This window comes from Dama dama, chromosome 20 (genome assembly GCF_033118175.1).
Source record: "Dama dama isolate Ldn47 chromosome 20, ASM3311817v1, whole genome shotgun sequence".
In the NCBI taxonomy this organism is placed as follows: Eukaryota; Metazoa; Chordata; class Mammalia; order Artiodactyla; family Cervidae; genus Dama; species Dama dama.
Window position 1 is genome coordinate 22,029,316 of NC_083700.1, and position 23,646 is coordinate 22,052,961.

Sequence of the window (23,646 nt, forward strand, 5' to 3'; positions counted from 1 at the left end):
CTGTGTGTGTGTCTGCGCTCAATCATGTCCGACTCAATCATGTCCGACTCTTTGTGACCTGTGGACTGTTGCCCGCCAGACTCCTTCGTCCATGGGGATTCTCCAGGCAAGAATACTGGAGTGGGTTGCATGCCCTCTCCGGGGGATAGTGCCAAACCAGGGACTGAAACCGGGTGTCCTGCACTGCAGGCGGATTCTTACCGTCTGAGCCCCAGGGAAGCCCACTCTGGTGGAAATCGCCTGGTGGACACGGGAAACCGAAGCACAACCTCGGCCCCGGAGGCCTGGGCCAGGGTGGGCAAACTCTCATTCATTGGGTGTAGGCGAGGAAGCGGGAAGAGCCATCATGGGAACCCACCGTGTGTTCAGCTGTCCTTGGATCAATTTCCGTTCAGGCCCGCAGGATAGGAGCCCTGGCTCCTCGTATCTCTGGGGCTCTGGCATTGTGGTCGGTAGAGGCCACGGAAATGGCACCGTTTCCCTGGGGGCAGGGGTCTTATCTTACGAAGAAGTGTCAACTCCAAAGACTCCAGGAAAGATCGGTATTGCTGTCTCCGTAGCGCAATGGGTTAGGGCGTTCGGCTGTTAACCGTAAAGCTTGGTGGTTCGAGCCCATCCAGGGACGGTGGGATGAGATTTTAGAAAATACCAAAGAGACTCCCTTTTGCCAGGAGAACACCGCGAAGTGCAGCGGCGAGCTGGCAGACAGAGAAAGAGCCCAGGAGTCAGGTACAAAGGAGCAGCGGGGAGGGCGGGTCACAGGGGGTTGGAAGCGGCGATCAATCCTGAGACCCCAGAGTGCTGACCGCCTGCGCCACGAACAGGGCCACCGAGGCGCGGGCCCGCAGCCCGGGAGGGGCGGCGTCCACACCGCTGGGCTGCGGGGTCTCCTGGCCTCGGACGCACCCACTGTCCCCGCCTGCTGCGGCTTCCGGGAGCTGGGGAGTCGGCTGGGGCGACCCCTGAGTTCGGGGGCGGAGCTAAGGGTCTGAGGACTCTGCGTTGGGTGCGGGACCCCGAATGCAGCCTGTGGGGGCCCCAGTGTTCTCACTTGAGGGGAGATGAGGAACTTTAAAGCAGGGCCTTCATGAACCGCTGTCTCCGCGTCTGAGCGAGCTTGGGGCTTCAAGGTTCCTGTTTGAGTGTTAAAATTTGGTGGTCTGGATGCTGGAGGCAGCATTCGGAATTTCATGGATACAGTGTTAAGCAGTGGAGAGTGTCTTGTTTCCGTAGTGTAGTGGTTATCACGTTCGCCTCACACGCGAAAGGTCCCCGGTTCGAAGCCGGGCGGAAACAGGTGGTTCTCCCCCACCCCCACCGCGGAGATATGCGTTCGCATTGGCAAAGGCGAAAGGCATGGGGTGAGGTATGCACTCAGCTGTAGGCCGCTGAGCTATTTCTTTTCCTGCTTTCTGACGACTCATCTTTTTCCTGAAGAAGCGAAATAACCTTTTGTCTACAGCTCCCTGGTGGGGTCTAGTGGCTAGGATTTGGCGCTCTCACCTCTGCGACCCGAGTTCATTCCCAGTCAGGGGAAACTTTCTTTGTTCCAGCGTCTGCACTCAAGGAAGTCACTCTCTTCCTGCCCCGATCGGAACCGTACTTTGCTTAAAAGTCCAGTGCAGAACATTTCTGCACAGAGTTCCTAAGCCGCTGAGTCTCGGCCTCAGGGTCCTGGACCTCAGGCGGGCTGTTGGAGCTGAGATGCTGTGAAAGGCCTGAGGTGGCCAGCTGTCGCCTCCACTCTTTTCTCCTGGCGTGGTAAACCCAGAGTCTTACTTACAGAGAGTTTTCATTCCAGAATGTGAGCCTTCAGTTCCAAAAATTCATTAAAAACCAAAACCAAAAGCTTTTGTAAGATACCAAAAGTTTGCAGATGGTATATTCTGTACCTACGTGGGCAGTTAACATCATATTCTTTCTTTCTTTATGTAAGAGTTATGACATCACTTGATAATAACATGCGGACATCTCAGGATGGTTCCTTTACTTTGGCGTCCCTCTCAAAGCTATCTTCTGTGGGACCTGTCTTCCAAGGATAGGAACAGCTTGGCCATCCAGAAGAGGGCCCTCTTGGCCCTTCAGGAACCTGGAATCTGGTCTCTTTTGGGTGTAGAGAGGGTATGTATATTAGCCGCTAGTCATGTCAGACTTTTTGAGATCCCTTTGGACTGTAGCTTACCATGCTCCTCTGTCCATGGGATTCTCCAGGCAAGACTACTGGAGTGGGTTGTCATTTCCTTCTCCAGGGGATCTTCCCAACCCAGGACTCCTGTATGGCAGGCAATTCTTTACCATCTGAGCCACCAGGGAAGCCCAAAACAAACACAACCACAATGCATTGACCAGGAATCAAACCAGGTCTCCCGGGTGATAGGCGAGAATTCTACCACTGAGCCACCAACGCCCCTACTGAGAGGCTTTTTAAAAGAATAACCTAGATAGTGTTTTATTCAGCTCTTTCCAGGTGCAGGCCTGTCATGCCCTGTGCTTGTAGGATGCTCTAGGCTTTCATCCTCTGCCCTCCGCAGCACCGGCTGCCGTCTGGCCTCTTGCAGGTTGCTTAGGTGGACAGTCAGTGGTGCTTTGATCCATCTGATCAAAGCACCTGGTTTCACCAGGAACCCCTCGTCCTCATCCCCACTGGCTCAGTCATATCTGACTCTTTTCGACCCCATGAACTGTAGCCAGTCAGGCTCCTCTTTCTATGGGATTTCCCCGCTACTTTGCTAGAAACCCATCGGGTGAGTGCAGCTCTCCCCTTCACTCTTGCCTGGCTCCCTGTGTCCTGCAGGGATGATAAAGTGTCTGTCAGGACACAGAGGTGAAGAATGCTTCCCTGTGACTGGTGGAATAGAGAACCAGATGGGAAACACGTCCAGGGAAGGGGGAATACCCTCAAGAGCTTTCCAGGACTGTTGTGCGGGTGCTGTCAGCTGGGTCTAAGGCCCAGGATAATAATGTTTAGTCTTGTGTTCTTCTGGCCTTGACCCAGTCCCAGGTCCAGTTTGAACTCAATCACAGAGGCATCCTGCTTTACCACACATATTCCACTCTCCCTCTCTCCAAAGTGGGGAAGTGAACCACCTTTTCTCTCTCAATGAATAGAACACATGTGGGTTGTGTTTTTTTTTTTCCCCCTTGAACTTTCTGTCATGCTGTAACTTTCTGTTCTGCTGTAACTCAGGAATATAAAAAACCTTTAGCTTTGGATAAATTAGTGCTCTCCATGCTATGGACAAGAAAAAATTTCAAATTGATAGTAAGGATGAATCTTGAATGCTTTTAACACTCTAGATAATTCTAATAATTGATGTATAATTGTATAGAAAATGTTTGTCCTGTCATACTCTCAGAGATGACTCCTGGTATGCCTTACACAGCTTTAATAATTTTGGTCTAAAAACTACTTCATGTTGACTTTCAGATTTTCTAAAAATGTGGAAAATATTGGTGCCATACTACTGTAGATTGTAGAAGTCTTGGATTTATTTTCTGTTCAAAATCCTAATGAAAGTGAACTGCCTAAATTTCCTGTAGTGCTTTGTTTCTCTTAAGCAAACTCTAATTCCAAAACATATTTCCATATATAAAATTCAAAATTCTGTTTCACAGAAAATTGAATACACCATATGATATTTTTTCAACGAAGATTAAGTCTTTTATTTATAGAAATCATAGTTACTTATATTCCCCTTTCAACGTGGGGGTAAATGATTTTAGGTATCATCTAATATGTGAATATGTGACATCGCAGCTCATGCCCGCAACCATTTACTCCCAGGGACGACCGTGCAATTACACGCCGTGCGGTGCGAAGCCCCCTCGCGGGGCGGGACTCCGTGAGCTCAGCCTCTGCCTTTTACGCCAGACACCCAGGGGACCCGACGAGGGGGCGGCACTGGCGGGGTCACTGCGCCCCTGGGCGGGGGTTGGAGGGCAGAGGAGGGGCCGGGCTCTGGTGGGCAGGGGTGGGCACAGCCGCCCGCGTCCAGCGAGGACGCCCCGGGTCGGTCCCACATCTGTCCGCTGTGTCCGTGAGAACCACGCCGCTGCGCGTCCCAGGAGCCGGAAGGCAGGTCCTATTAGGGGTGTAAAAATGGTGCCTCTTCTAACTAGGCAGAAAGGTCCCACAGAGATTTGAACTCGGATCGCTGGATTCAGAGTCCGGAGTGCTCACCATTACACCATGGAACCCCCTCGGCGGTCACCTGGCCTCCGCCGGCAGAGAACCGTATCCGCTTCTTTAGCCTCCAGACGTCCCACCCATAAGCTCAGGGCAGTTCTTCTAAGGCCCTGAGGAGACTCCAATACGGTTGACTCCCGCAGGTGCTCATCCCTCTTGCTTTCTCTCTGCTCCTCTCCTTTGATCGATGCAGCTCACTGTCACCTCAGAAAATGAGGTGAAATCCACTTTGGGTTTTGTGCCAGGGAGGACCCCCTTAGCTCTCCAATACCAACCACATAGTCTGCCTAGGTTAACCAGAGTGTCCCATCTTGAGGTAAAATTCCTGCAAATAAGAATGCTATTTTCCTTTTCTTTGCCTTCACCCTTTTCCGATCATAGCCCAGAGGGGGCAGACGGATGTCAGGGCAGGAGGCGGGGTTTCCTGGGTCCCTCAGTTTCCTCATAGGGCTGATTACACTCCTAAGCCGCCCCCGCCTCTTACGTGTAACATATAAAGCGTGTCAGCGGTGGAGTGGGAATGGAGGCAGGAGAACGCTTCTTTTATTCTTCATATACTTCTGATTTGGAGAGGGGTAAGTCAGTCTTACAACAAGTGTCTATTTGCCAAATTTACAATGTGAGTAAAACTAGCCATTTAAAGAAAACACTCAGACAAACCAGCTATACTCACTTACAGGGAAGTCAATGGCGCTCAGTGGCATTCAACTCTTTGTGTCCCTAGGGACTGTAGCCCGCCAGACTCCACTGTCCAAAGATTCTCCAGGTAAGAATACTGGAGTGAGTGGCCATTCCCTTCTCCAGGGGATCTTCCAAAATCAGGGATTGAGCCAGGGTGTCCTGCATTGTAGACGGATTCTTGCAGTCTGAGCTCCCAGGGTAGCCCACTCTGGTGGACCGCCTGGTGGACACAGGAAACCAAAGCACAGACCCGGAGGCCTTTGCCAGGGGGGGGCCAACTCTCATTCATCGGGTGTAGGCGACGAAACGGGCAGGGCCATCATGGGAGCCCACCGGGTGTTCAGCTGTCCTTGGATCTATTTCGGTTCAGGCCCGGAAGGATCGAGCCCTGGATCCCGGATTCTCTGGGGGCGCTGGCATCTGTAGCGGGTAGTGGGCAGGGAAACGGCATCGTTTCTCTGGGGGCCAGAGTGCTTAACCCGGGAATGAGTGTCTACTCCAAAGGGAGTCCAAAAGCATCGCGTACTGCTGTCTCTGTGGCGCAATCGGTTAGCGCGTTCGGCTGTTAACCGAAAGGTTGGTGGTTCGAGCCCACCCAGGGACGGTGTGGTGAGGTTTTTAGAGAACACCAAAGAGACTCCCTTTTGCCAGGAGGACACCGGAGAAGTGCTGCGGCGAACCGGCTTGCGGAGAAAGAGCGCAGGAGTCAGGTGCAAAGGGGCAGCGGGGAGGGCGGCTCCCGGGTGGACTGGGAGCCTCGGTCATTCCTGAGAGCCCGGAGCTCTGACCACCGGCGTCGTGGAAAGGGGCACCGAGGCGCGGGTCCGCAGCGCGGGAGGGGCGGCGTCCACACCGCTGGGCTGCGGGGTCTCCTGGGCCACGAGCGCCCCCAGTCCCCGCCTCCTGCGGCTTCCGGGAGCTGGGGAGTCGGCGGGGGCGACCCCTGAACTCAGGCTGCGCAGCTGAGGGTCTGAGGATTCTGCGTTGGGTGCGGGACCCCGAAGGCAGCCTGTGGGGGCGCGAGGGTCCTCACTTCAGGGGAGAGGAGGAACCCTAAAGCAGGGCCCTCGGGGGCCGCCGTCTCCGTGCCTGAGAGAGCTAGGGGCGTCAAGGTCCCTCTCTCAGAGTTAAGAGTCGGTGGTGTGGATAGGGGTGGCGGAACTTCGGAATTTCATGGATACTGTCTTGCAGTAGAAATTGTCCCGTTTCCGTAGTGTAGTGGTTATCACGTTCGCCTCACACGCGAAAGGTCCCCGGTTCGAAATCGGGCGGAAACAGTCCTCCTCTTCCATTTTTTTTCCCCCCTGAGATGTGCGTTCTCATTGGCAAAACCGACAGGCGCGAAAGGCCCGGGGTGAGGCAGGGGACGCAGCTGTAGGAAGAGTTGGTGACCACCTGGAAGTTTATTCAGCTCGGAGAGGCCCCGGAGCCAGGGCAGAGATCTGGAGGTGGATGGATCCGCTCATCACCCGCCACTCATCACCGAGCCTGACTCCAAAGAAAACCCGAGGTTCACGAAGGGAGCAAGACCTGGGCTCGGCAGCACGCCGCGCTAGAGCGAGAGCAGGAGGGACCCAGCCCGCTACTTTGTGTCCTTGCCCCGGAGCAAAAGCGACGCCCAGGACAGGAGAGGCGAAGGCCGATGAGCGGCGGGGGCAGGGCTGGGAGCCTCGCACACAGCCCTGGGCCGCTGCGACATTTCCTTTCCAGCTTTCTGACTTTCTGAAGGGTCATCTTGCACTCACCTTTCACCTGGAGAAGCTAAATAGCCATTTTTGTCTACAGCTTCCCTGGTGGTCTAGTGGCTAGGATTCGGCGCTTTCACCGCCGCGACCCCGGTTCGATTCCCGGTCAGGGAAAGCCTTCTTTCTTCCAGCGTCTGCACTCACACAAGTCTCTCTTCCTGCCCACATCGGAACTGTATTTTGCTTAAAGGTCCAATGCAGAACATTTCTGCACAGCGTTTCTAAATGCCGCTGAGTCCGCGCCTCAGGGTCCTGGACCTCACGCTGGCTTTTGGAGCTCAAATGCCATGAACAGCCTAGGCTGGTCAGCTCTGGCCTCCACCCTTTTCACCTGGCATGGTAAACCCAGAGTATTACTTAACAGAGTTTCCATTCAAAGAGAATGTGAGGCTTCAGTTCCAAAAATTCATTAAAAACCCAAAGCAAAAGCTTTTCTAAGATACCAAAAGTTTGCAAGAATACTAACATGCTATATTCTGTACCTAAGTGCCCAGGTGGCATCACATTCTTTCTTTATGTAAGAGTTATGACGTCACTTGGTAGTAATATACGGATATCTCAGGATTGTTCCTTTCCTTTGGCGTCCCTCTCAAAGCTAACTTCCCTGGGACCTGTCTTCCAAGGCCAGGGAACACCCTTACCGTCCATAAGAGGGCCCTCTTGGCCCTTCAGGAATCTGGAATCCGTTCTCTTTTGGGTCGCTCAGTCCTTTTGGACTTCTTGCCAACCCTTGGACTGTAGCATTCCTCTGTCCATGGGATTCTCCAGGCAAGAATACTGGAGAGGGTTGCCATTTCCTTCTCCAGGGGATCGTTCCAGCCCAGGTCTCCTGTATCTCCTCATAGAGATTCTTTACCTTCTGAGCCACCAGGGAAGCCCAAAACAAGCAAGACCACGATGCATTGGCCGGGAATCGAACCCGGGTCTCCCGCGTGGGAGGCGAGAATTCTACCACTGAACCACCAATGCCGCTCTAGAGGGCTGTTCGCAACAACTGCCTAGTGGGAGTTCTATTCAGCTCTTTCTCAAGCGCAGGCCACTCATGCCCTTTGTTCCCAGGACGGTCTAGGCTTTCATCCTCCGCCCTCCGCGGCACCGGCTGCCCTCTGCCTCCTGAGGGTTGCTTTGGCGGGCAATCAGGTGTGCTCTGGCTCCGTCTGAGTGGTGGAACCGCCTGCTGCTCGTGCTCACTGGCTCAGCCTTGTCCAACTCTTTGCGACCCCTTGGACTCTCGCCCACCAGGCCCCTCTGTCCATGGGACTTCCACGCTCCTTTACTAGAAACCCGTCGAGGCAGTGCAGCTGCCCCCTTGGCTCTTGCCTGGTTCCCTGTGCCCTGCACGGAGCATCAAGTGTTCTGTCAGGACACAGGGGTGAAGAGTCCTTCCCTGTGGTTGGAGGCTGAGAGAACCAGATGGGAAATGCTGCGAAGGGAGGGGCATATTCTCAAAAGCTTTCCAGAGCTGCTGTGTGGCTGCGCTCGGTTGGGTGGCTGCCCTGTGACAATAATGCTTAGTCTTGTGTTCTGGCCTGGACCCAGTCCCAGGTCCACTCTGAATTCAAGCACAGAGGCACCCTGCTTTCCCACACATACGTCGTTCTGCCTCTCTCCAAAGTGGAGTTCTGAACCAACCTTTCCATCTCAGTGACTAGCAACCATGTGAGGTTTTTTTCTTTTTTTTCCCTTTAACTTTGTTTTACCGAAATGTAACTCAGGAATATAAAAAACGTTTAACTTTAGATAAATTAGTGCTCTCCATGCTGCAAACAAGAATTACATTCAAGTTGATAATAAGGATGAACCTCAAATACTTTTAACACTCTAGAGAATTCTAATAATTGATGTATAATTACATAGAAAATATTTGTCCTGTCACGCTCCCAGAGATGACTCTTGGTATGCCCCACACTGCTTGAAATTTTGGTCTAAAAACTACCTCATGGTAACTTTCAGATTTATTATTATTTATAAATTTTAAAATTATGTGTCCCAGTAAATTAAGTATACCATATAATATCTTTTAAATCAGGGTTAAGTTTTTTGGTTCTCAAAATCACAGTGACTTAATTATTCCCCTTTTAATTTGGGGTAAATGTTTTTAGCTATCATCTAATATGTGATTCTAAGTTGCATTTATCTGCCACAATTCGGCTCAACTTGCAATTTTAAGATCTATCATTAACTTTAAGTTCTTTTTTTCTCAAAATTAACATTTTTATTAAATCAAGTTACAAAAAATTCACTGTAGAAAAGTCAACAAGGGTTTTAACAAAACCAAAATATACCTTTTGATACAACATATGTGTATATTAGCAGCAAACTACTTCTGAGATTTTATGTTCTTTTAGTTATTTAATTTAAAGAAAGCATAAACAATTATATTAGTATGGAATGTCAGCTAATCCACTCTTCAGCTTTATTCTGTGATTTGGGCCTTCGAGTACAAGTTATTTCATGACTTTCCTTAATGAATACTAAGAATGAACTCAAAAAAATGAACTTTTTGACTGAAATGTAGTGAAACAGAGTGGCTGGTAGGATCCATCTCACTCCTATAGTCCCGCATTATCTTTAAGATAACAAATGAGCACCATGTAAACATATAATTGTGTAGGTGTATAAACTCAATTTTTAAGGTGTCAGAGTAGCCAAGTAGACAACTTAGCATTTGACTGTTACTTTAAAAATTTTGGTAACATACAAAATTTTAATCAACTCAGATAAACACATCAACTGCATATTACTTGTCCCTTTAAAAAATCTTAATAGAAATTCTGCATATAACCAGACAAATTGCATGCTTACATGTGTATACACACATACAAAAGTGCATGTATATATACATACACATCTTGAGCTTTGAACAAGTTTCTAAATTGAGATGAAGTCAAACCTCTCATTTAAATATAGAGAGAGAATGTAGTATCACCAACTGCAAGTTTGTAATAAAAGGTTCATCATAGCTAACCAGCAATTCTGTTATTGAAAATTCTGAGGCCAAAGAGCTGTAATTCAGCTTACTGTACTTGAGGCTTACAAATCAGTCAGCCAAACAAACAAGATTTGACATTACCAACTGTCCACCAAAGAAATTCATTTTTCTCTTGATATTTCCTTCTAATAGCCAAAAGGAAATATCTATACAGTGAGCTTTTGCTTTTTAAAGAGTTAAAATTATTAAAGAAATCTCACTAGTCTTCAAAAATGCTAAATATTATATAAATACAATTTTCTTATAGTTGAATTCTGCAGCTAGAATCTCTATTTTAGAAAGTTTTCTTTTGATTGTTTCATTTAGCACTTCAAGTCTCCATTTGCAACTCAAATAACTGGCTCAGTTTTGTTAGGTTTATATTAATCACATCATTCAGAATTTGGTACTGTGTTACCTGTGTGCAATAATGTCAATGGGAGGAACTGCACCAAATTTCAAAAGTAAGGAAAAATTCAAGAACACGTAATGCAAAAAAGATAAGTACAATAGGGATTCTCTTTTCACCACTAATGAAATATAATGCTTTTAATGTTTATAAAGATAATGTCCTAAGCTTTATCTTTTAACTTATCAAAAGAATTAAGATTTTACATGGCCCACCTTTATTATTGAATTAAAAATCTAAAACAATAGACTGAAATACTTTTATTAATATACACATCAAGTTATTGAAATGGTGACTTCCTGTAGTTTTCTTCTTAAAGATGGCACTTGCAGGTACAAAGATGCAGAGGTGTCTACAGCCTTCAGATGTTTACTAGAGAAGATTCTTCAACAGCAGTTTGATACGGGGTTTCCTCATCTAGCTGAAGATTCGCAAGTTCTCCATAATCAAACTGATGCCTTTGATTTAGATGACTAACAAAATTTCTAGTAACCTGGCTAGGATCTCCCCAAGGAAGAGATACACAAATAGGACACGTCACAGGAACTATCTGAAATAGGTGGTTACTGTTACAATGATCCCATAAACTCTGTCCGGTAAAATTTGATTCTTGACACAAGGGACACTTAAAGGTAGGCTGCCCAGAAGAACTTGTATTCCCTTGGTAAGTTTCTGTGTTATCAGATGCAGATGTTTCACTCCTGTTACTGTTCCCTACTGAATCTTGAGAGATCTGAAAGTTTGGAATGATAGAAGAAGCACCATATTCATCTTGATACTTCTTACAAGATTTGTAATGATGTCTCATGCGATAGAATTTAATCTGTTTTGCACAGCATCTGCAGCTACCAGAAAATGTCCTCATGATATTTTCAAGGTCTAAGGCCCGTTCAGGACATGCTCTCTCTCTTCTAGTCACACTTCCACAACAGAGGGGACAATGTATTCCACTTTCTCTCATTGCAGTCAGGAAACAGTTTCTACAGAAAACATGCTGACAGGCCGCAGTCCGCACGGGCATTTTGAGCACCTCCTGACAGACGGGGCAGTAGAAATCATCTTCAGTGTAGGATGTGGCCGCAGAGAGCTCTTTGGCCATGGGGCGGGGGGGGGACGAGGGATGAAGGCGATGACAGCAGCAGCGGCCGAGGTGGTGGTGGCAGCCAGGGGCCCACTCCCTGCGTGAACCCTAACTTTAAGTTCTTTAACTGATATCAAATTGGTTGAATTAATGTATAATCTTTGCCTGGAGAATTTCTAATTACGGTAGAAATAATGCTGCCCATATTTTTATAGATTATATATAGAAGGGCTATAGCTTAACAGCTTAAGAGGATGTATGGGTACCCTTAGGAGATGTTCCTGAATGTAGCCATAATGTCACTTGAAGATGAGTACAACACATGGACTCTCTAAGCTAAGTAAGAACCTGTTGCTTATCTGAGGTACTCCTTTATTTAAAAAAAAAAAATTCCTGATTCTTAGTTACCTGCCTTCTATATCTCAAGTCACCCATTTTCCCATGTGCTATGTAATTCTTTTTTTACTCAGTGCTGGGGTCCTTATGCGCTGGCAGGCAGATGAACCTGAGAAGAACATGACAGGTTGTTCTCCTGCTGTGATTCTTGTGTGTGTGTGTGTCTGTGTGTGTGTGTGAATCATATTTTTGATGCCTCCTGGTGTGAATGCACCAAGGAGTGGGACCTTGACTTTGCTCCTGATACAGCAGTTTTCCTGGAGAAGGGCCTGGTACCTGGTGAGCACCTAGAAAGTGCTTCCTGATTGAAGGACGCCTAATCCACAGTCCTGGAAAATGGGTAAGATCCACAGTAGCTTAGAGTATAAGGGACAGAGAGAGACAGAAAGGCACACACTCCAAGAGGGAAAGAGAAGGGCAGAGGGAAATGTCCTACAACCTAGAGACATCCTCAACTGAGTATGGAAAATCCAAAGAGCTCTTGTTTCCTCAGGAGCTTCAACTGAGGAATTAGTGGAAGATGACCCAATAACTCTCAGGATCCAGGTTTGCACAAGATGCATTATGGGTTCAGTATTCTGTAGCTTGCAACAATTTGTCTCAAATGAGATAATTTTTGCAGATGTAGCCACGTACTGTTGAGATATCATTCAGAGACAGCCTCGGGCTTGCAAATGCACCTGTACCGGAGAGAGACCCCTCATTAGATTGTGTGCATCCAACCTAAGCCAAAATACAACTCATAAAGGGGAGGTAAGACGACAAATGTCTGGAACCAGTGAGTCTTCTTTTTTTCTTTAAATTTCTGTAATCCATAAGCTGCTCTGCAAGAAGCTCTCCAGAGTCATTCTGGCTGGTCTTCTCTGGGGTGAATTACTGGGTCACCACTATAAACACTTATAATTATTAGAATACTTTCCGATCAGCTTGGAAGTTTAGCTGCTGAGTATGTGCAATCTCTGGGTAATGTACACATCGTCTTTTCAATGCACCTCCCACTAAGCTGAGTCAGTAGGGCACAAATTCCTTTGTTAGAGTAACAGACATGAGTACTGACAATTTCTTGTGATGGCAAGACCATGAAGAAAAAGACTCTTTCCTTGAGTTGGCAAAATACACTGGAATATAAATTAGAACATCTATTTAGGGAAAACTAAGAACATAAAGGGATGCCTTCAGTTTCTAGCAAAGGTGCAGTGACAGAAATCAGATTAACCCTCCTTCCTAAATCTCACTCTCAGCCTTTGTCCCACTTCCAAAGGAATAAAAGACAAAAACCATGAAATACTGGTTTCTAACACACAGGAATTCAGGCAGCAAAGGATGGCAAGCCTTGAGAGGCGACCAACAAACAAGATGAGTCTTGCCATGGGTCCAGCTTCCTGCTTTCAGTGAGTTCCCAGCCTGGGCACCAAGAGGAGGATTTGAGGTCAGTCTACTGGACTCTGGAGATGAAGCTGAGAGCTGGTGGAGAGCAATCAGCTAGAGTTCACAGGACAAAGATCCAGTGATTCTTATTTCCAAAAACGAAGTAGAGAACAAAGGTATGGACATCAAGGTGGAAAGGGGAGTTGGGGGAATTGGGAAATTAGGATTTGCCCATATACACTATTGATGCTATGTATACAATAAATATCAAATGAGAATCTATTGTATGGCATAGGGCACTACTGTATGCTCTGTGGTTACCTAAATGAGAAGGAAATCCACAAAAGAGGAGATATATGTATGTGTATAGCCAATTCACTGTGCTATTAACACAACATCATAATTAACACATCATAAAACAGCTATATTTGAAGAAAAGTTAATAATGATGAAAAGAAACAGAAGAAAGGTCTAGTGATGAGAGACAGTGGGAGAGAGAGAATGCTAGGATATGAATGGGTCTCCCTCAAGTACTCAGCAGAGTAATGAACGGGGTATTTTTATGAAGAAAGTGCCTGACGCCAAGAAAACAAGTTTTAAAAAGATCCTGGAACAATGCCTGGTGCTCACACAGGACAAGCAATTGTATGTAAGCGATCTCCCCAGACAGACTGGACTACTTATAACTCAGGGGTCATTAGGAAGAACATTCAAAAAACTCTTGTGATGGACAGGGAGGCCTGGCTGTTAAAATGCTGCACTCAAGATGCCCGTAAATTTGGAAAACTCAGCAGCGGCCAGAGGACTGGAAAAGGTCAGTTTTCATCCCAGTGCCAAAGAAAGGCAGTGGCAAAGATTGTTCAAACTATTGCACAATTGTGCTCATCTCACATGTTACCAAAGTAATGGTCAACATTCTCACTGTGAGGTTTTCCCAGTATGTGAACTGAGAACATCCAGATGTGCAAGCCGGATTCAGAAAAGGCAGAGGAGCCGGAGATCAACTTGCCAACATCCGTTGGTTCATAGTAAAAGCAAGAGAGTTCCAGAAAAACATCTACTTCTGCTTTATTGACTACGCCAAAGACTTTGACTGTGTGGATCACAACAAATTGTGGAAAATTCTTCAAGAGATGGGAATACCAGACCACCTTACCTGCCTCCTGAGAAAGCTGTATGCAGGTGAAGAAACAACAGTTAGAATCGGACATGAAACAACGGACTGGTTCCAAATTGTGAAAGGAGTATGTCAAGACTGTATGTTGTCACCCTGCTTATTTAACTTCTATGCAAAGTACATCATGTGAAATGCCAGCCTGGATGAAGCACAAGCTGGAATGAATATTTCTGCAAGAAATATCAATAACCTCAGATATGCAGATGACACCACCTTTATGGCAGAAAACGAAGAGGAAGTCAAGAACCTCTTGATGAAAGTGAACGTGGAGAGTGAAAAAGCTGGCTTAATATTCAACATTCAAAAAACGAAGATCATGGCATCTGGTCCCATCACTTCATGGCAAATAGGTGGGGAAACCATGGAAACAGTGACAGACTATTTTCTGGGCTCCAAAATTACTGTAGATGGTAACTGCAGCCATGAAATTAAAAGACACTTGCTCCTTGGAAGAAAAGCTCTGACCAACATAGACAGCACATTAAAAAGCAGAGGTATTACTTTGCCGGCACAGGTCCATCTAAACAAAGCTATGGTTTTCCCGGTAGTCATGTATGGATGTGAGAGTTGGGCTATAAAGGAAACTGAGTACCCAAGAATTGATGCTTCTAAACTGTGGTGTTGGAGAAGTCTCTTGAGAGCCCCTTGGACTGCAAGGAGATCCAAACAGTTCATCCTAAAGGAAATCATTCCTGAATATTCTTCGGAAGGACTGATGCTGAAGTTGAAGCTCCAATAGTTTGGCCACCGATGGGAAGAGCTGACTCAGTATAAAATCCCTGATGCTGGAAAGATTGAAGGCAAGAGGAGAAGAGGGTGACTGAGCATGAGATGGTTGGATGGCATCACTGACTCAGTGCACATGAGTTTGAAGAAACTCCAGGCTTTGGTGAAGACAGGGAAGCCTGGTGTGTTGCCATCCTTGGGGTCGCTACTGAACTGAAGAAATCTGGCAAGAGTTCCTCACCGCCGGAAAGCTCCACAGGGCCGACAACCAGCCCACCTTTCTCTGCTCTGAGTCACCTTGGAGAACAAGCCACAGTCAGTGAATCCAAGGAGGGCACAGGACAAAGCTGACTGCAGGATACTTTTACCTCCTGATATCCCCTCACCTTTTCATCTGGGCCCTACATCGTCTCTACCTGTGACACCTATCATCTCTCTGAAAACCAAGAAGTTCATCCCTTGTGAAGACACTTCGCTTTCCCTCACTCCAGCACAAGTGCGGGACAATCTGATTTGAGTCAGAGAACAAAAGGGAACGAATTCAACTCCACACCGCGGTTTCCAGCCAAAGACACAATGATAAAGAGGGTCAGGCTCTGCGGATTGAGCTGATCGAGGAGGAAAAGCAGCCGGTCCTCGTGCCGCTCTCAGAGGAGGCCCCGAAATCAGGTCAAGATCAGGTAGTAAATGGAGCCACCCATCACCAGCTGAGAACCAAGTGGCCCCTGCTTCACAAGGAAACAGGTTCAGAAAGAGAGCTTGACCTCTCACCAAACCTGGATTCCAGGTCTTCCCACACGACCTGCGGAACCTCCCTTGTCCACTTCTTGGATGAGGCTGAACCTCTGATCCAGGCGTTGGGCTTTGTCACATCTTCGGGGGCAGGGGATGGATCCGTCGCCTCAGCGCGCTCCACTCGCGGGCTCTGAAGCCCTGCGCCTACCATTTCTGCCGCAGGGAGCCGTGTGTCTGTGGTCCCTCGGGCGTCCGCTGTGCGCCCACCCTGACGGGGAGAGGACCACCGCACCCTCGTCCCGTCCAAGTGGGGCGTCCCGTCCAATGCCAGACGCGACAGAAAACGATGAATCCGCTCCTCTGTCTGGACGTGGGAGCTGAAATCTAGGACCTGCAGGGGAAGAAAGCAAGGGGAAATCTCAAAGAAACGCCCTCATCTAAAGCCATTTTCCAGTCCGCCTCTTTGGGAACTCAGGCCTCTAGGGCGAGTGAGGGTGCTGTCGGGCGGGCTCACCCTCGACCGCGCTCGGAGTCCCCGCGCAACCAGGAGGAGCCCTGCGGCCCGGACGCGGCCCGCGCCTTCCTCGGGGTCTCAGCCGGTGAACCTCAGACGCGAAGGCAGCGCCGGCCGCCCCGAGAAGAGGAAAGCCACGGCTGGAGAAAACGGCACATGCAGTCCCCAAATTGAGACGCTCCACTTCTAATGGAAACCAGAGACAGACACACAGACAACATTGCATTAAAGTCTTTCAGCGAAAAGAAACTCGGCCTGCTGTGAAGTAAATACGAAAACCCTTCAAGTCACCGGCTTTCTGACAAAACGCCTTTACCTCTCTGTTCAATTCGCGTTCCACGACCTGTTGAACTGCAAAATTATAAAAGGAAAACCAGAGGCGTTTCAGACATTGTGAATTGTAAAACAAAGCCGGCCTTCACGAAGAATGTCAAGTCTGAAGAGGAAGGAATGAAGACGGTCAGATCTGCGTGGAACGCGCCCGGCTCCTCCGCGCTTCCTGCGGGGCCTGGTCGGCAAAGGAATTCAACAAATGACCTGAGCCTCAGCCTTTGCTGCGCTTCCTGCTAAACGTGGACGTGAGATGCAAGTCTGGACTGAAACTAGGGGACTAGAATCAGCCACAGAGGCAGGAATCCGAGGAACCCCCGGTGCCAGGCGGCGCCGGAGAAGCGCTGCTGTGAAAGGCCTGTGAGAGGGGCGCACGGGTCGGGCGGCGCAGAGGGGGGGCGGGTCCTTTGTTTCCCGAGTGGGATTTAAAGCATCGAGCCCGGTCCCCGCTGGCGCCATGAAAAGGGACGCTAAGGCGCGGATCTGCCGCCGGAAGGGATGCGTCCACCTTGACGGACGTGGGGCCACCTGGGGCTCAGACGCACCTTCCTCCCCCGGCTCCTGAGGCTTCTGAGAACTGGGGAGTCAGCGGGGGCGACCTCTGCGCTTGGGCGCAAAGCTGGCACACAGGGACCTCGCTCCGGGAGAGGCGGAGAGGCGAGGAACCCTTCATCAGGGCTTTTCAAGACCGGCAGATCCTTACTTGACTAATTGCCTGTGTTTCCAGAGTCCGCTTCCTTTGAAAATTTGACGGTCAGGTGTGTTCAACCAAGCAACTCTTGAATATGTCGCTAGGGACAAGTGGTCGCGCAGTTTCCGTAGTGTAGTGGTTATCACGTTCGCCTAACACGCGAAAGGTCCCCGGTTCGAAACCGGGCGGAAACAACTTCACTTTTCCCCCAGACTTTCAGATTCATATTTTAAACACACAGTAGAGGCCTGCCGCGTGGAGTGAAGTTGGGAGCTTCAGCTTCAGCATCATTCCTTCCAGTGAATATTCAGGGTTGATTTCCTTTAGGACTGACTGATTTGATCTCTCCTTGACCTGCAGACAGGTTTCTCAGCAGGCAGGTAAGGTGGTCTGTTTTTCCAATCTCTTGAAGAATTTTCCATATTTTGTTGTGATCCACACAGTGAAAGGCTTTAGTGGAGTCAATGAAGCAGAAATAGATAACTTTCTGTAATTCTCTTGCTTTTTCTATGATACAATGGAGGAAAAATGGAGGGAAAACGGAGGAAAAGGATAGAATCAAATTAATTGGGAACATATATGGAAAAGGTTAAATAGAGAGTCCTATAAACAGTGGAGGAAATTTCATAGGTAAAAGGAGTTTACAGGGTGATGATGATGAGCCTACTCTTTCATGCATTCTAGGATTCTCAGTCAACCTGCTTTCCTCCAGAGATCCTCTCTGAGGATCAGAGACTACCTGCATGTATGTCCTTGTCTGTGTGTGTGTATGTGTGTGTGTTGTACATACATAGATATACATATAGTAAGGTCCATTGCTTGTATATTAGCTTTACATTTCTATGTAGCGAGAAATATATATACATATATATATATCTGTTACGTAAAATTCTGGGTCTTATGTATAGGAACATTTTTCACTGTAAAACCTTCATTTTTTTTTAATTGGGGGATTTCTGAAGCAAGGAATTGGACTACTGTTCCCCTTTTGATGAGCTGATCAGATGAACTAGTAAACTGGCAGATTCCACTCGCCCAGGAGGTTACTGCTGGTCAGACGGGATTCCTTCACTCTCTCTTGAAAGATCCACTGCCACTGAAAGATATCAGTAACTTAAAAGAAAACCACACCCAGACTTCATGCAGTGTAGCGCCAAAATGCAAGAGCTTACACTCAATGGTGACATGCAAAGTGCCATGTGCTAAGGCACTGTCTATGAGTTTTACATGGGTGAACTCACTTTATCCTTTCAACCGGCTTCTATCATATCATCATCCTCATTTCACATATGAGAAATCTGAGGCATGGAAGGTTAAATAACTTGTCTAGTCACTCAAGCAGTGAGTGGGATCTGAGAGCAGCAATTTGAACCGGAGCCTGCCTGGCTCCACAGGATATGGTGCTGGTCAAAGAGGAACACAAATGGTAAAAATGTTTGGCAAAAAATTTAAGCATGTATATTTCTTTGACAAAACACCAAGGAGGAGTCATGTGACATGAATAAAACTGCAGTATCCTCATGACCCACTTGTCTCCCAAACACCTTTCTTATTCCAAGAGCTGCTCCCCTTGAATCCCCAACTTAAACACACCTTCTGCAAGAACTAGGTTTTTCCTCCCTTTTGTGCTTTCCTCTCACCTTTCCAATACCTCTTTCATAGTGCTTCTGTTCTTTCACTTCCAGGTCATTCATTTTTTAAAATTTAAATATGTTAAATACATCTAAAGAAGAAAATAAGCAGTCATCTGTAGCCCCACCTCCTAGAATGAACTGCTGTTAACATCTTTGCACATTTTCCTTCAAATCTACTTTTACATTATTCTAAGTTGTAGCAAAAGTGCATGGGTTCATGCTAAGTCATTTCAGTCCTGTCTGACTCTTTGGGACCCATGGACTGTAGCCCGCCAGGCTCCTGTGACCATGAGAGGATTCCAGGTAAGAATATGGAGTGGGTGGCCATACCCTCCTCCAGGGAATCTTCCTGAACCAGGGATAGACCCCACATCTCTTGTGTCTCTTGCATTGGCAGGTGCGTTCTTTACCATTAGTATCACTTGAGAAGCTCCTACACTCTATATGTTATTTTAAAAAATTGAAATGATGCAGAAAATACAAATAGGTAAAATTTTGAAACACTTTAAATTCAAAAGTAACTTCTGTTAATGTAGGTAAATGATAATGGAGTCATTTAGGAATATCAGCTGAGAGAAGTATATATATATATATATACTTTTATGTGATTGAGCTTTTATAGAATCTATTCCAACTTTAAAGTATTTCAATTTACTAGTGTATAAATCGAATGAAAAAAACACAAAAATGAAGAAACTGTTGAACTTTCAATCAAATTGTTGACCTTAAGAGACATACGTTTCTAAAAGAACCCTCTATGCTAATAAAAATAATGAGTGTGATTGAATTAAGTTATTAAAATTTGGAATGATTTTTCTCATTATTTTTAAAAAATCAAATTTCTGAAGAATTAATTTAAAAATAATACATTCTATCCATTTCAAGTTCGATGACTTTTGACAAGTGGATGTACCTATGGAACCACTACCCTGTTCAAGAACATCTCCAGTATTCCAAAATAGCCTCTTATGCCCCTTTGCAGTCAACCCCCCCCTAACACTCCCTGTCCCAAGTACTCAATGATCTAGTTCTTTTCACTAGGGATTAGTTTGGCTCATCTAGTAATCCCCAAAGGTGGCTCCCCAGAATATGTACTCTTCTCAACACTCAGGGTGATGTTTTAATCCGTATTGTTGTCATGTATCAGGAATTTGTTTCATTTTATTCAGGAGTAGTATTCCTTTGAGTGAATATGTCACAATTATATCTATTCACTTGGTGATGGACATTTGAATGGTTTTCAATTTGGGGACTATTATGAACAAAGCTACTATAAGCAAGTCCCTTTTGTGGGCATATGTTTTATAAATTCCATTTAAAATTTTCTATTCTCTAATATACATTTATTTTGTGAATGGATGTTACATTCATAAAGACAAAATTTATTGAAATATTTAAAAGTGTATTCAAATGTTAAACAGACGGAAGTACCAGCTTATCTTTGGTTGTTTCCTACCAAAACATACTTAATATTGGCCACCTTCTGTGCCAGCTGTGTTATTTGATTATCTCATTTAATCTACACAATAGCTTTATGAAGTACTTATTATTTCTTTCCTATGACACTTGTAAAATTTGCCTAGCAAATTGGACTTGACCCAAGGTCAAAAGGAAGTTAAGTGGTGGCACCTGGACTAATAGGAGGCCCCCTGAGTGTTGGGCTCATTTCATTTGGGCTAAATACTCTCTGCCATCCCTGGTTCCTGGCTTCCTGTCTACCTTTCGCCCCTGATCCGTGTGCTTGTGGCTGACCTTGGCAACCAGCATTTCCAGGTCTTTCTTGCCCGTGGAATCCAATGGGTGCAGCCGAACAAAGGAGATCAGAAGGGAGAGGGGAGGAATGTGAATGATAAAGGTTGCCCTGTCATATCAGCAAACAAAGCCTGCTGGGCCATCTAGCCACCAGTCACTACTCACCTTAATAAGTGCATTAAGAAGAAACTTATCTGTTGTTGGAGTAGGAAATGGCAACCCACGACAGTATTCTTGCCTGAAAAATCCCATGAAGAGAGGAGCCTGGTGGGCTACAGTCCATGGCATTCCACAGAGTTGGATATGACTGAGCGTGCATGACTGAACACAGACTGTGGGATCTTAGGTCCACAAACCCTGGCCCACAGCCATGAAAGCACCAAGACTTTGAAGCTCCCACTTCATCCTCATGAGGTGTTTCGATGAGGAAATCACCAAGGATTTCTTTTTTCCCCTAATCTATTACCACTTCTCACTGCCTCTCAAGACCATTGTTGGATGCTGACTGGACAGGGCTTGAAGGAGATGCTGCCCTTCTCCTACTGGTCTCTTCTTGCCAGACATTACTGCCTGCAGGAGCAGAACCAGGGGGCTGGGAGGGCACCGGCTTCCTAAAAACCAAAATTTGCCACGTGCACCCAAGTGCATCGCTTACCTGTGCCTCGCCGGCTCCCGGCGATGTGAATCCACTCTGCCGGCTGAAGCTTCTCCTGCAGCACCATGCCTGTGTGGGGCTCTAGATCCTGAGACAGGGGCCATGCTGAGGTGGCCCAGCCCTGCCCCCAACCCTGGAGGGCAGGCCGAGGAGAGCCCAGTCTTGACCAACCTGGCCAAGAGAGTTCTCAACCTCGGCCCAGCCCCACACACTCGAGGTTAAGAGCCTCAAACCCTGAAGTTTCAAAGGAGCGAGACTCTCGAGTTGAATCCATCTCCCGGCCTTTATGAGGAAAGTTGAGGGAGGAAATCAGACCAAGGAAAAGATTATGTGCATCCAAATGCATAATCAAAGAAAAATAGGATTTTCTGACAAGTTGGAAGTGTGGTCTGAAAGACTGGTGTCAAAGAGAAGTGTGTTTGGTCTGAGCCAACAGAGCATCAGGTAAGGTGGGAAAACACCCTTGCCACAGGGGTGGAAGGGGAAAGACCCAGAGTTTCCTTTGGGACCCTGGGGCCTTCCCAGAAAGCATTATCCATTGACGCTGTCCCCTTCCCCACATCTGTGGCCCTTAGAGATATTTGGGATCCCAGGTCTCACCTGGGGGCCTCCATTCCAACTCCCCCTCCCCTTTTTTTAAGACAAATCCCAACAGATTGCATCACTCTGATGCTTGCTTTTCAACTATCAAGGTCCTGAAAGCATCTGGACCTCACAAATGGAAGGAGCAACTGACCAGCTGCAGTTCACGGAGAAGCCTGAAATTTTGGCCTGGGAGAAGAGTGGAGGGAGTGGAGAGCAGATTCTGGGGCATCCTGAGGTCTAACTGCCTGGGGGCCCACAGGACCTCATACTGGAAGAGGCGAGGAACCCTAAGTCAGAGCCTTTCAGGAACCCAGATCCTGACTTGAAGGATCACTTGGGCTTCCAGAGTCTTCTTGCTTTGAAAATTTGACAGTCAGGTGTGTTCAAACATGCATTTCTTGAGTTTGTCATTAGTCACTAGTGGCAACGTGGTTTCCGTAGTGTAGTGGTTATCACGTTCACCTAACACGCGAAAGGTCCCTGGTTTGAAACCGGGCAGAATCAACTTCACTTTTCCGCAAACTTTTAGGTTCATATTTTAAACACAAAATGGAGGCCCGCCGCGGGGAGTGAGGCTTGGAGCTTCAGCTTCACCACCAGTCCTCCCAAAGAACATTCAGGGTTGATTTCCTTTAGGACTGACTGGTTTCATCTCTCCTTGACCTGCAGACAGGTTTCTCAGCAGGCAGGTAAGGTGGTCTGTTTTTCCCATCTCTTGAAGAATTTTCCATCCACCGTTTGTTGTGATCCACATAGTCAATGGCTTTCGTTCATGAATCAGAAACAGATGTCTTTCTGGAATTCTCTGGCTTCTTCTGTGATCCAATGGATGAAAAATGGAGGAAAAGAATAGAACCAAATTACCTGGAAAAGTGTATGGAAAAGGTTAAATAGAGACTACTACGAACAGCGGAAGAAACTTCATTGGTAAAATGAGTTTACAGGGTAGCTGATGAGCCTACTGTTTCATGAATTCCAGGATTCCCAGTGACCTGCTTTCCCCCAGAGATCCCGGACATAGGTCCTCCTATGTGCGCGCGCGCGCGCGCGTGTGTATTCAAGACACAAAGTAAGGTAGTACTGGAGCTCAGGAGAGGATGCACAGATTAGAAACAATCGTACATCATTTACATTCTAAGAGTGACACCCCTCCCTGGGTGGGCTCGAACCGAGAACTTTTCGGTTAACAGCCGAACTCCGTAACAGACTGCACCGCAGAGACGCGAGGAGAGCTTACTCCTCACTCCGACAGAAAGCAAGCATGCTGACGGAGCTAGCCGGAGCCAGCCGGAGCCAGCCGGAGCCACCTGTGTCTCTCAGAATAGCGTTTCCCCCTCCGAGCCTCGGACAACCTGAGAGATGGAGTCCACTCAGCGTGTTCATTCCCGCGGGGAAGCCGTGAGATTCCGAGGGCAGAAGGTCCCCGAAGGGTCCCCGCCACGCGTTGCTCCAATCCCGCCGCACATGCCAGCGCCCAGGAGACGCCCGGAGCTTGATCCAAGGGGCGTCCGAAGGAAGCTGATGGCTCCTGGTTTGCTCCGCCTTTATCCGACCGTTTGCGCTTCTGGACATCGGCTTAGTAGATGGGGTGAGTGTGACTGCAGCTGGAAAGAGATCACGTCCAACGAGGAAACGTGAAAAGGAGCGAGAGCAGGCAAAAGCATGGATGAGACACTGAGACCTCCCAGGAAGCCTGTGAAGAGGCTCAGGACAGATCGTAAGAGAGAAAAGATAATTTCATTAAGTAGCAGAAACCTTTGTTGTGCTGTTCAGTCGCTGAGTCCTCTCGGACTTTTTGCGACCCCATGGACTGCAGCACGGAAGGCTTCCCTGTCCATCACCAACTTCCGGAGCTCGCTCAAACTCATATCCATTGAGTCGGTGATGCTATCCAACCGTCTCATCCTCTGTCACCCTCTTCTCCTCCTGCCTTCAATCTTTCTCACCAGCAAGGTCTTTCTACTGAGTCAGCTCTTCTCATCAGGTGGCCAAAGTACTGGAGCTTCAGCT

At 47.4% G+C, this 23,646-nt stretch overlaps 1 protein-coding gene and 6 non-coding genes across 7 annotated transcripts; 5 read left to right on the forward strand and 2 right to left on the reverse strand.

Moving 5' to 3' along the window:
* Positions 1 to 1,223: 1,223 nt before the first annotated feature.
* TRNAV-CAC (transfer RNA valine (anticodon CAC)) lies at positions 1,224 to 1,296 on the forward strand. The gene has a single exon. It is a non-coding gene; the product is annotated as a tRNA-Val (tRNA).
* A 4,101-nt stretch (positions 1,297 to 5,397) lies between these two features.
* Positions 5,398 to 5,471, forward strand: TRNAN-GUU (transfer RNA asparagine (anticodon GUU)). The gene has a single exon. It is a non-coding gene; the product is annotated as a tRNA-Asn (tRNA).
* A 600-nt stretch (positions 5,472 to 6,071) lies between these two features.
* Positions 6,072 to 6,144, forward strand: TRNAV-CAC (transfer RNA valine (anticodon CAC)). Its single transcript has one exon. It is a non-coding gene; the product is annotated as a tRNA-Val (tRNA).
* Positions 6,145 to 6,654: 510 nt separating this feature from the next.
* TRNAE-UUC (transfer RNA glutamic acid (anticodon UUC)) lies at positions 6,655 to 6,726 on the forward strand. The gene has a single exon. It is a non-coding gene; the product is annotated as a tRNA-Glu (tRNA).
* A 784-nt stretch (positions 6,727 to 7,510) lies between these two features.
* On the reverse strand, positions 7,511 to 7,581 carry TRNAG-CCC (transfer RNA glycine (anticodon CCC)). Its single transcript has one exon. It is a non-coding gene; the product is annotated as a tRNA-Gly (tRNA).
* Positions 7,582 to 10,353: 2,772 nt separating this feature from the next.
* On the reverse strand, positions 10,354 to 11,091 carry LOC133040160 (E3 ubiquitin-protein ligase RNF138-like). The gene is made up of 2 exons (XM_061119918.1): positions 10,977 to 11,091; positions 10,354 to 10,706 (listed from the first exon to the last, which is right to left on the reverse strand). The coding sequence occupies exons 1-2, from the start codon at positions 11,089 to 11,091 to the stop codon at positions 10,354 to 10,356; spliced, it is 468 nt and encodes a 155-aa protein (XP_060975901.1).
* A 6,040-nt stretch (positions 11,092 to 17,131) lies between these two features.
* TRNAV-AAC (transfer RNA valine (anticodon AAC)) lies at positions 17,132 to 17,204 on the forward strand. The gene has a single exon. It is a non-coding gene; the product is annotated as a tRNA-Val (tRNA).
* The last annotated feature ends 6,442 nt before the right edge of the window (positions 17,205 to 23,646 follow it).